The sequence below is a fragment of the Jaculus jaculus genome, chromosome 12 (assembly GCF_020740685.1).
Source record: "Jaculus jaculus isolate mJacJac1 chromosome 12, mJacJac1.mat.Y.cur, whole genome shotgun sequence".
NCBI lineage: Eukaryota > Metazoa > Chordata > Mammalia > Rodentia > Dipodidae > Jaculus > Jaculus jaculus.
This window is the reverse complement of record NC_059113.1, coordinates 27,096,997-27,109,525: the sequence shown is the minus strand read 5'-3', so window position 1 is coordinate 27,109,525 and position 12,529 is coordinate 27,096,997. Positions and strand designations below refer to the sequence as shown.

The window sequence follows — 12,529 nt, the reverse complement described above, 5'->3', positions numbered from 1 at the left end:
CCAGTTATTCCCTTACTGGGCATTTATTCTAAAAGCTCCATGCCTCAGTTCAGAGAGTTTTGCTCAACCATGTTTATAGTTGTTCAATTTATAATAGCTAAGAACTGTAATCAACCCAGATGTCCATCATCAGATGAATGGATAACTAAGATGTAGTATATCTACACGATGGAATTCTACACAGCAGTAAGGAAAAATGACACAATGAAATTTGAAGAAAAATTGTCAAACCAGGAACAGATCATTCTCAGTAAACTCACCCAATCACAGAAAGATAATTGCCACATAGTCTCACTCATCTACAGCACCTAACCTGAATCTACACAAGATGCTGACATACCCAGAAAGCACGTCGAGGACCAGACAATAGGGAGGAAGGGGAGGGTAAGGGAGGGGATGGGAGACACAAAACTGGACCCAAAAAACAATGGTACCATAAAACTGTACATCCTAAAAGATAGATCAAGAGGTTGAACCTTCAGCAGGCCCTTAGAGGGAACAACATATTCACAAGGCCCTAGAGAGGGTACAACAAAAACTGACCTTTATCTCCTCCTGTTTCCCTCTCTCTCTCTCTCTCTCTCTCTCTCTATATATATATATATATATATATATATATATATATATAGATATAGATATAGATATAGATATAGATATAGATATAGATATAGATATAGATATAGATATAGATATATGTGTGTGTGTGTGTGTGTGTGTGTGTGTGTGTGTGTATGTATCTCTATCTCTCTCTCTCCTCTCTCACCTCTCTATCTATTTTGTATCACTCATCTTTTTGTTCCTTCTCTTCTTGGGCGCTGATCTGTAACTCCCAGTACCAGCAGGTGGATATCATCCACAATGAGCTGTTTCGTTTTTTTCAATTTCATGTTTATTTTTATTTATTTATTTGAGAGTGACAGACATAGAGAGAAAGAGGGAGAGACAGAAAGAGAATTGGTGCACCAGGGTCTCCAGTCACTGCAAACGAACTCCAGAACACATACGCCCCCTTGTGTATCTGGCTAAAGGGGGTCCTGGGCAATTGAGCCTCTAACCAGGGTCCTTAGGCTTCACAGGCAAGCACTTAGCTGCTAAGCCATCTCACCAACCCCACAATGAGCTTTTGATCAGAGAGAACCACAGGGTTTCCAAAAAAAAGACAGACTTATGTCAGAGCACTTGATGACCCACCATAGATTAGTGGTAAGACCCCACTGCTGAAGACACCATACACTGTTGGCATGTAACATGGAGTGATAAGGCTAGAAGCTGGAAGCTGGAAAAGTCAGTCCCCAGACACCGCATCTACTGCTAGAAGGTGCTACATGAGCATCTGGGGAAAAATGACCAATATCTGTCCAAGCAATGCATGGTCTAACACACTTAGCAGCAAACAACCTGATGTGACGCTCACACAAGTGCAATAGTGGTGCACAGCCATGATGGGAAACCAACTGCTCTCGATTTGGCTAACTGATCTATTCAGTGGAACAGAACCCATAGCTGGAGCAGGGAAACAAGTCAGAACTATATCCAAAAATGAGCCCACTCTCCATTAAACTCTCTCTAAAAAATAATGGTTAGCACATTTAGTTGGTGCTAACTTGAGTCTGTTGGAGAATCTGCTTCTCTTTTTCAGATAGAGGAAGATCCTAAGGAGAGAACCACCCCATCAAACCTCAGAAGGGCCTCAGCTGAAACTAAGAATAATTGGGGAAATATGCAGTTTTCTTGATGAACTGGGAACCAGCACAAGGGTGAAGGAGATAGACACAGAGAACAATCAAATCCTACCAAACCAGATATCCAGAGACACAGAGCCTCCCAAGATCTCAACACTGAAGCAGACCTAAAACAAACCCAACATGGCTCAGGGAAATTTGCTAGAGAGGGGCTGGAAAGAATGTCAGAGCCACATGTTGGGTCATGACATGCAGAGACATTTTCTCTCCTACCCAAAACTGAAAGCTAACCCCACAATGCATGACCCATATACCCCAACAAGGAGGGTCCTCATGGAGGGGGAGGATAGGGAGGAGACTAACAATGATACCAACTTGACTGCATTCACTGAGTACAAAAGTTAAAAAAAAAATGAATAAATAAAAATCACAAAATGGGAAAAATGTGTCCAAACCAAGTATGTAAAATTTATAAATGATAAAACTACATAGTAAAAATATAAAAACAATTACTGAATGGGCAAATGGCATTAGCAAACATTTCACAAAAGATAGTACAAATACACATGGAAATATAGTCAACATAACTAGTCATTAAGAAGTAATGGATCAGGGCTGGAGGGATGGCTTAGCTGCTAAGGAACTTGCTTGTGAAGACTAAGAACAGATGTTTGAATCTCCAGGTCCCACATAGCCCGACCCAAAGTGATGCAAGTTTGCAATGTCACACATGCACACAAGGGGGCACACATGTCTAGAGTTTGTTCATAGCAGCTAAAAGGCCCTGGCTCGCCCATTCTTTCTCTCTCTGAATCTCCCCCCCCCCCCTTTCTCTCTCAAAAATAAAATAATAACAATAAAATAAAAAAGAAAGAAAACAGCAGATCAGGACCATGTGAGACACCACATTCTATTAGAATGGTGAGTTATTTTGCATAGATGTCACCTAATGGTGTCTGGGATATGTATAAATTGTATATTGATGTTCATTGAAGCATCTTTTCATTAGCCAAAGACTACATGCAGTCTACAGGGCTCTCTCAGGTGAGTGCTTCTTCAATCTCAGTATTGTGAACAAACTACTGTGAGAACAGCTAAGCGAATGCTTTCTCTGTGGGAAGGGATTTGTTTAGGAATCCCAAGACCTCAGAAAACTAAAAATGGAGCTCCCATAATATCCATCTGTTCCTTACACTGGACACATATGTGAAGGAAATGAAATCAGCACATCAAAGAGATACATCTACATCAATGCTTTGCAGCATTGTTCACAAGAGCTAAAACAAGATGCCAGCCTAGGGCACCTTTCAACAGATGAATGGAAAAGAAATTGTGATCTCAGCAGAATAGGGCATAGCATTCAAGCATAAACAAAATGAAACTCCATCACTTGTAAGTGAAAGTAAGGACATGTTAACTGAACTAAGCCAGGCCCATAAAGATAGCTACCACATGTTCTTTCTCAGTGTGAAAGCCCAAAAATAGAATGATGACTGAAGGCTGGGAAAGGGAGGGTGAGTTTGATCCCTGCATATTACATACACTGGGCCTTGTGACATGTACAGTTAGTAAGTCTCATTCAAAATTAATGTAAAAATGCAGACAGCTTCTAGCCTCTTCCACTGTGGTCCTGTGACATGGGAGTACTAGCTGCTCTGGCATCTCCAACCTCCGAACCCTCAGAGCTCTGCTTGACCTCTGCTTGCTATCACCAGACACTTTCCCCACCAGAGAGGCTCTGGATGTCATCTCATTGCCACTAATCCACATACAACCTGTGTTGACTCGGCCTCTGTGATCATTCCCTTCCCTACCCCTCCACTGATCTTTCTATAAGGTAATCCCCAGAATTTCCTCCAATGTTCAGGCATTAGAATGTATTACCATGTGACTTCTCCTTCATCTATATTTTTCTCTTCCTTCTCAAACTTCTAATATCTCTAGACATAACTTAATTGCATTTTGGAGAAGTGATTCTTTAGTTCCAGAATTAGAAGGCAATGGTCTTATTGAATCTGCTTTCCTAGTAATTGTCACACTTGTACTTGGGTTTGTGATCTGTTCGTCCAATTAGATGGCAGACTTACAATGTGCTCATTTTCTTTTCAACAACAGCAGTTTAAGCATCTTTTAGGAATCATAAACCTAAGCTACATGTGGTGGCATCACACACCTATACTCCCAACACTTGGGAGGCAGAGGAAAGGAAATCATGAGTTTGAGGCCAGCCTGGACTCCATAGTAAAAGACTCTGAAAAATATTCAAAAAGAGAAGAAAAAAATATAAAACTACAAAACAGAAATGTAAACCTACCGTCACAAATGATGAATCTGTTTGCAAGATTCCTGACTTGCTGTATGAATATGCCATGAAATGTGGATACAAAAATGATCTATTTTAACAAAAATAATAAGACTTCATTGTAATAATATCATTAGTAATAATAATAACTTAAAGAAAAAATGAAATTAAACAAAAGTCACTTTCAAGTTTACAAATACAAATACAAATCTAAAAGAAAGATATACTTCTCTTTATATATCTTTAAAACAATAAAACACTATGACCAAGGACTAGTATGGACCTATGATGATTTCCAATAATGGCCACATCTTCCATGTTTCAGATGTTTGGAAATGGTTATGGAAAAACTTTGATACAGAGATCAAATCTATAAGATCTCAAATGAATTTATCCAAATAATTAAAAAGTAAAGACAAATAAAAATGCAAGAAATGATCAAAATTTCTTCTTGTATGTAGTAATACATCTTGAAGAATGCAGGGACATATGACAGAATAAAGAGAGAAAATTTAAGAAATCATAACTGTATACTATATAGCAAAATGAGAAAAACATTGTCATTAACAGAAAAACTTGAGCCACATCAAGAATCAACAACAATATATGCACAGGGAAGCTTGAAATTCTTTTGTCTCCACCTCTCTCAGCACTAGGATTACCAGAAGGCACCAACCTGCCCTTCATTTTATGTGGGTATGGGGGATCAAACTCATATTTGTAAGGCAAGCAGTTTACATGCTTGGATATACCCTCAGATCCCTAGCCTCTATTTTAGTTTCACCTTAACATGTATGATATTAACATGCTGAAATCATATGAATACATGTAAAATGGTTAGTGCAGATAAAAAAAAATTAAACATGCACAAGCAACAATTATGCCCTTGATGAGTATATGCATAGTTATATTTTAAGGATTTAGGTATAGCAATTTTATTTTTCCGACCTGTATTAGTATTGATATCACTAACTTAGTTTATGGCTAGATTATGAGCTTTAAAATTACAGGAGGAGGGCTGGAGAGATGGCTTAGCGGTTAAGCGCTTGCCTGTGAAGCCTAAGGACCCCGGTTCGAGGCTCGGTTCCCCAGGTCCCACGATAGCCAGGTGCACAAGGGGGCGCACGCATCTAGAGTTCGTTTGCAGAGGCTGGAAGCCCTGGCTCACCCATTCTCTCTCTCTCCCTCTATCTGTCTTTCTCTCTGTGTCTGTCGCTCTCAAATAAATAAATTAATTAATTAATTAAAAAAAAAATCCCAGGAAGAAAGCTTGAAATTCAAACCTAACATGAATCCCAAAAAGCACATACTATGTTAATTAAGCTGATTTTTTATTATTGTATTTAGTAGCTCAATTTAAATAGTGCCTGCAAAAAAAAAAAAACATACAAAGTTTTGGATTCTAAAAAAAAGAAAAATAATCAACTAAAACAAAGGTCACTTACTGTTTTTCAAGAAGAAGTGTATATGTTTTGCCCTCAATTTTGACCACGTAAATGACCTACAGCAGTGTTTAGAGAGGAAGTAAGTGTTAGAAATTTCAACTCCTTAGAAGTAAAAGGCTGTAATTTCATTTGTATGAACTTTCATAAAACCATAGATTATCTTCCTCGACACTGAATTGAATGACAGATTCATCATAACAAAGTCTAGATTAAATTGATTCTAAATTTATATCAAAGTTAAGAATATTGGGCTAGAGAGCTGGCTTAGCAGTTAAGGTACATGCCTACAAAGCATAAAGACCCATGTTTGACTCTCCAGATCCCACGTAAGCTGGACACACAAAGTGACAGAAGTGTACAAGGTTGCACATAAGCACAAGGTGGCGCATGACTCTGGATTTCAATTACAGTGGCTGGAGGCCCTGGTGTGCCAGTTCTCTCTCTCTTTCTCTCTCTCTTTCTTTCTCATTCTCTTGCTCTCTTGCATAAAAAGGCCAGTCATTTATTAGCCATTGTCATTTATACAATTTTATAAAAGATTTGAATTTTAAAATAATTTCATTTAGAAATGCTAAGTATTTTTAAGGAAACATGAGTTTTCATTTTTAATGTTTATTTATTTGAGAGATAAAGGTAATATATATATATATATATATATACATATATATATATATATATATATATATATATATATATATATATACACACACACACACATATATAAAGAGAGAGAGAGAGAGAGAAAATGAGTATGCCAGGGCCTCCTGCCACTGCAAAGCATTCCAGACACGTGCGCCTCCTTGCGCATCTGGCTTTAGGTGGGTACCTAAAGGGACCCGAGGGACACTAACCTGGGTCCTTTGTCTTTGCCGGCAAGTGCCTTAATTGCTAAGCCATTTCTCCATCCTCTCTTATCTTTTCTACTTTTCAGCTTCCAGCACAAATAAATGACAATCACATACACAGCTTCTCTGTTATGAATGATGGATGTATCCCACACTGTATGTTTATACATATTCCTCATCTTCCTGTCCTCTTGGAGAATTGACTCAGCCAAAGAGGTTCATCACACAAGTATCAATTTGCAGGAACAGCCATCATTGCAGGAAAAGCCCTTCTATTTAAGAGAGATTAACAATTGAATAAAATGTATTAAGCATCCTTGTATCCTCATCCATACCTTGATCCTTATATCCAGAATAAAAGTTCTCTTTTATTTATTTCTAGACTTTCTCATTGCATTTTCATTTTGTTGAAGTATGATGCATACAACATAGGGAATACATGATATAATAAATCCCTTTTCTCTCTGCCGATGCATATTCTGATTGCTTTCATTCCTGGGTTACTGTGAATAATACTGCAATAAATGTGGGGTGCATATGTCTTTAGAGAGAGAGGATTTATTGTAATATAACTTGAAGTAAACAGTGTGATATTGTAGTTTTTAATTCCAAGGATTGCTTTCGCTAGTTGAGGACCTTTACAATTCCAAAGAAATTTTAGGTTTCATACCCTATCTGTGTAAAATGCTATTGAATCTGATGAACATCGCATTGAATCTGCAAATAACTTAGGGCAATATGTACACTGCAATATTATTAATCCTTCCAATTCATGAATAAGGATTCTTTGTGACATCTTAAGTTTATTTCATCATTTTATACTATACATCTTTAAAACATAGATTATAGAAATATCTCATTGGTTAAAACTTTTTCGTAAATATTTTATTTTTGATGATATTGTCAGTGGCATTGTTATTAGTTTTCTTTCCAAGTAGTTCATTATATACATATATATATGCAATCAATTATATATGTAATAGACACAGTAAGTTTTGCTTGGTGTTGAAATGTTTGCTGCAACATGACTTTTACTAGTTTCATTCATACAGAATCTTCAAAGTCATGTCATCTGAAAACATTTACTAGCAATTTAAATGTCTTTCTGTTTATTACCTTGCCAAACTATTCTGTTTTATTTGGCCTTAGAGCAGAAGGTTTGAGCTTTCAACCTTGTGCATAAGCTTGACTGTATCTTGTCACTCGTGTACCTTGCAGCGTTGAGGTACATTTGCCGAGGGGTTTGTTGTAGCGTGTGGCATTGACATTGTGTACTTCCCCCATATAACTGCTTTCGCTGAGTCACTTGAATTTTGGTATATTATGTCTCTATTTTTATTAACCTCTATATATTTTATTACCTTTGGCTTTTTTCTTTGACATATTTACCTTTCAAGAAGGTTTTAGTGTGCATATATTTAGGAAATTTTCAGTTTTCTTTTTGTTTCTTGTCATTTACCCAGCTGTACTTCAAAAAGATGATTAAGGGGATTAAAGAATTCTTAGTTTTGTTTTGTTTTTTTTAACTTTAGGTTTGAGTCCTAACACATAAGCTCTCCCACACAATGTCATATACACTTCAGAAGAACATTTTTCCCATGGATGTTGGATATAATGTTCTGTACGTATCTAGCGTGTACTAAGAGTCAGGTTTCCTTCTGAGTTTTGGTCTGTGTGAACCAACCACGGACAGACAGACTATTCAAGATCCCTCCTAGTAGTCTTATTTCTCCCTCAGGCATATTTAAGCCTGTTTTATATATTTTGGCGTTCTGAAAATGCATACATCGATATATAATGTTGATTGATTAGTTCCTCGCTCATTATGTAATTACTGTCTTTGTTATGCCTTACCTCATAGGCTATGTGCGTGAACATTTGATTCCCCAGATGGTGGCACTCTGAAAAAGTTGCAAAACCTTTGGGAGGCGGAGTCTGAGGGAGGACCTCGAGGCTCTGGAGCCTGCTTCTCCTTCCTGTTCATGCTCTGCTTTCTTCCTGACAGCGCCATAGCCGGGCTATCCGCTCACCCCCGCCTCACTGCTGTGATGGACTCCACTCTCTGAATCTTGAACCAAAATAAACTCCTTCCCTAAGCTGCTTCTGGTCAGGCATTTTGTCACTGCAGTGGAAAGTATTCAAACACGTGCTCCTAAGAGGGACATTTCCCATTCAAATAACAAGAGCATGACCCTTGAACAGGACACTCAGGGATCTAACGTGGTCCTTACCGGTGTTGGGCCATGGCAGCAACAGGCATGGGATGGTGCAGGTAAAGTGAAATAAAAACCTTTCTTTCCTCCATTTTGTGCAGTTATTCTCAGGCATTTGCTCCATCAGTTGCTGCAGTTTCTGAAATGCACTCATGGGCTGGAGAGATGGCTTAGCAGTTAAGGTGCCTGCCTGTAAAGCCTAAGGACCTAGGTTTGATTCCTCAGTACCCACGTAAGCCAGGCACGCAAGGTGGCACATGCATCTAGAGCTCCTTTGAAGCAGCTGGAGGCCCTGGAACACCAATTCTCTATCTGCCTCTTCCTCTTTCTTAGATAAATAAGTAAACAAACAAAATATTTTAAAATAAATGTATTCTTATTTTTTGTTTAAAAATAATATATTAAGTACTTTTAGTCACTGACAAAATCTCTCAGAATAATTTAAAGGAGGAAAATCCTGGCATGTGACCCATGCCCTTTATCTTTGCTCTTGAAGTGTTAGGATCACAAATTCCAAGCCACCCTGGGCTACAAAGCAATACTTCACAGAAGGGAAAAGAGGATTTGCCTCACAATTTTAGCCCATAGAGACAAAATCGTGGCAGGAAAGGTATAGTAAAACAAAGGTACACTTTGCAGGCCAGGAAGCATGGCAGGGACAATATATGCCTTTAAACTATGTTCCCAGTGATCTGCAGCCTCCAATCTGGCCCTACCACCTAAGAGCCTAGTTTTTGATTCTTTTTCTTTGCTCTTCAGTTGTTCGTGTTCCTTTGATATACATCCCATGTGAGGCGAATAACTTCAGTTACTTTCTCTCATCCAGCAGGTCACATACTACTGATTGTTTTTATGGCTCTGATATAATTCTGTTAATTTTTTTTCCTCTCACTTTTTAAAATTAATTTTGTATTCAGCAAATACAGGCAGTTTGGTACCATTATTAGGCTCATCCGTGACCTACCCCCGCCCCATTTGCCCTTCCTTGTTGAGGTATATGGGTCGTGCGTTGTGGAGTTAGCCCACAGTTATTGGTATGATAAATGTCTCTGCATATCATGACCCAACATGTGGCTTTGACATTCTTTCTGCCACCTCTTCCGCAAAATTCCCCTCAGCCATCTTGGGTTCATTTTTGGTCTGCTTCAGTGATGAGGTGTTGGGGTCTCTGAGGATCTGGCTCTCTGATTTGGTAGGAGTTGATTTTTCTCTGTGTTGGTCTCCTTCCCCCTTGTGCTGGTACCCAGTTCATCAGGAAAACAGCACCCTTGCTTGTTTCGCCAGTTTTCTTTAGTTTCAGCCAGGGCCCTTTTGAGGTATGATGGGATGGCTCTCTCCTTAGGATCTGCATCTGTCTGGAAAAGAGAAGCAGATTCTCCAACAGAGAGTAAGTTAGCACCAGGACAAATGAGATAACCCTTATTTTGTTTTATAGAGACCTTAATAGGTGTAGGCCCCTTTGTATCCCATGATTGATGGTAGCTTGATATTAGAGAGGGGGCTTATGTTTGGATATGGTTCTTACTTGTTTCCCAGCTCCAGCTATGGGTCCCATACCACTGAGGGGATCAGTTAGCCAAATCAAGAGCAGTTGGTTCCCCACCATGGCTGTGTGCCACTATTGCACTTGTGTGAGCATCACAACAGGTTATTTGCTGCTAAGTAGGTTAGACCATGAGTTGCTTGGACAAATATTGGTCATTTCCCCCAGTCGCCCATGTAGCACCTTCTGGCACTAGACACTCTGACTGGGGACTGACTCTCTCCTGGCCTCCACCCATGCCATTCCATTTTACTTGTCAGCTGCATATGGCATCTTCAGCAGTAGGGTATTACCACTAACCTTTGGTGAGTCATCAAGTACTCTGACAGAAATCTGTCATTCTTTTGGGAAATCTTGTAGGTTTCTCTGATCAAAAGCTCATTGTGGATGATAGCCCTATGCTGGTACTGGGAGTTACAGGTCAGTGCCCACTAAGAAAATGAGGAAAAAGATTACTAATATACAAGAGTTAGAGAGACAAGAGAGAGAGGGAAAGGGAGGGAGGGAAGATGTAGAAGATTTAGGTTAGACTTCATCCTACCTTACCCAGTGTCTTGTGGTTCAGGTGTTTCCTGTACGGGCCTGGTGAAGGTTCAGCCATTTGGTCTGCCTTTTAGGAAGTAGAATTTTATGGTACCATTGCCATTTGGGTCTAGATTAGTGTTTCCCACTCCTTCAATGCCCTCTCCTCCCTCCCCATTCATCCTAGTGTCTAGTCCATGAGATGCTTGCTGGATATGTAAGGTATCTTTGCTAGATTCAGGTTAAGTGCTGTAGATGAGTGAGACTATGTGGCGATTTTTTTTTCTATGATTGGGTAAGTTCACTGAGAATGATCTGTTCCAGGTTCAACCATTTTTCCTCAAATTTCATTGTGTCATTTTTTTCTTACTGCTGTATAGAATTCCATTGTGTAGATATACCACATCTTAGTTATCCTTTCTTCTAGTGATGGACATCTGGATTGATTCCAGCTCTTGGCTATTATGAATTGAGCCACTACAAACATGGTTGAGCAAATCTCTCTGGCCTGTGGTTTGAAGGTTTTAGGGTAGATGCCCAGTAAGGGAATAACTGGGTCTGTTGGTATCTCTATAGTCAGCTTTTTCAGGAGTCTCCATATTGCTTTCCAAAGTGATTGTACCATCCTACATTCCCACCAACAGTGAATGAGTGTTCCTACTTCTCCACATCTTTGCCAGCATATATTTTCATTAGATTTTTTGATGTTTGCTATCCTTATTGGGGTAAGGTGGAATCTCATAGTTGTTTTAATTTGCATTTCTCTGATGATTAGAGATGATGAACATTTTCTTAAGTGTGTGTTTGCCATTTGTATTTCTTCCTCTGTGAACTGCCTATTCATCTCTTTGCCCGATTTTGTGAGTGGGGTACTGGGAGTTTGACTTCTTACTGTTTAGATTTTTGAGTTCTTTGTAGATTCTATAGATTAGGCCTCTATCAGTTGGATAACCCACAAATATTTTCTCCTATTCTGTGGGTAATTTATTGGCTTTGCTTATTGTATGCTTGTCTGTAAAGAAACTCTTCAGCTTCATGTGATCCCATTGGTTGAGTGACTGTTTAAGATCTATTCGCTGATGACATGGTTGTATATGTAAGAGACCCAAGAGACTCCATCCCAAAACTCCTGAATGTGATTAACTCCTATAGTAAAGTAGCAGGATACAAAATCAATGCACAAAAAATCAGTATCACTTCTATATGCAAATGACAAAGATACAGAGAAAGACATAAGGAACATAGTCCTATTTTCAATAGCAACAAAAACAAATAAAATACCTTGGAATGATGTTAACCAAGGAAGTGAAAGATCTATACAACAAAGACATAAAAACACTCAAAAAAGAAATTGAGGAGAACTTGAGAAAATGGATAGACCTCCCATGCTCCTGGATAGGCAGAATTAACATTGTGAAGATGACAATCCTACCAAAGGCAATATACAGATAAAATGCAATTCTAACTAAAATCCCTACAGTGGCCGGGTATGGTGGTGCACGCCTTTAATCCCAGCACTCGGGAGGCAGAGGTAGGAGGATCACTGTGAGTTTGAGGCCACCCTGAGACTCCTTAGTGAACTCCAGGTCAGCCTTGGCTAGAGTGAGACCCTACCTCAAAAAAACAAAAATGAAAAAAAAATCCCTACAGTGTTCTTCACAGAGATAGAAAAAAATGATGTCAAATTTCATATGGAAAGGCAGAAGGCCTCGCATATCCAAACATATCCTCAGCAAAAGAAATACCTCTGGAGGAATCACCATGCCTGATCTAAAGCTATATTACAAAGCCATAATAATAAAAACATCATGGTACTGGCATAAAAACAGGAGTATAGACCAATGGAATAGACTTGAGGACCCGGACTTGGGTCAAGCAACGATAGCTACTTGATATTCGACAAAGGCCCAAAAAATATAGGCTGTAAAAAAGACAGCATCTTCAACAAATGATGCTGGACAAACTGGATAACCACAT

The 12,529-nt window shown here is 38.9% G+C and overlaps 1 protein-coding gene across 1 annotated transcript in view; it reads right to left on the bottom strand.

Moving 5' to 3' along the window:
• Positions 1-12,529, bottom strand: part of LOC101601675 (A disintegrin and metallopeptidase domain 3-like) — a 70,830-nt gene that overhangs the window by 54,384 nt on the left and 3,917 nt on the right. The window contains exons 3-4 of the mRNA XM_045130577.1: positions 5,430-5,485; positions 3,997-4,075 (exon numbers count right to left, since the gene is read on the bottom strand). Of these exons, the coding sequence (XP_044986512.1) occupies positions 3,997-4,075; positions 5,430-5,485 (135 nt within the window). The remainder of the gene's footprint in view (positions 1-3,996; positions 4,076-5,429; positions 5,486-12,529) is intronic.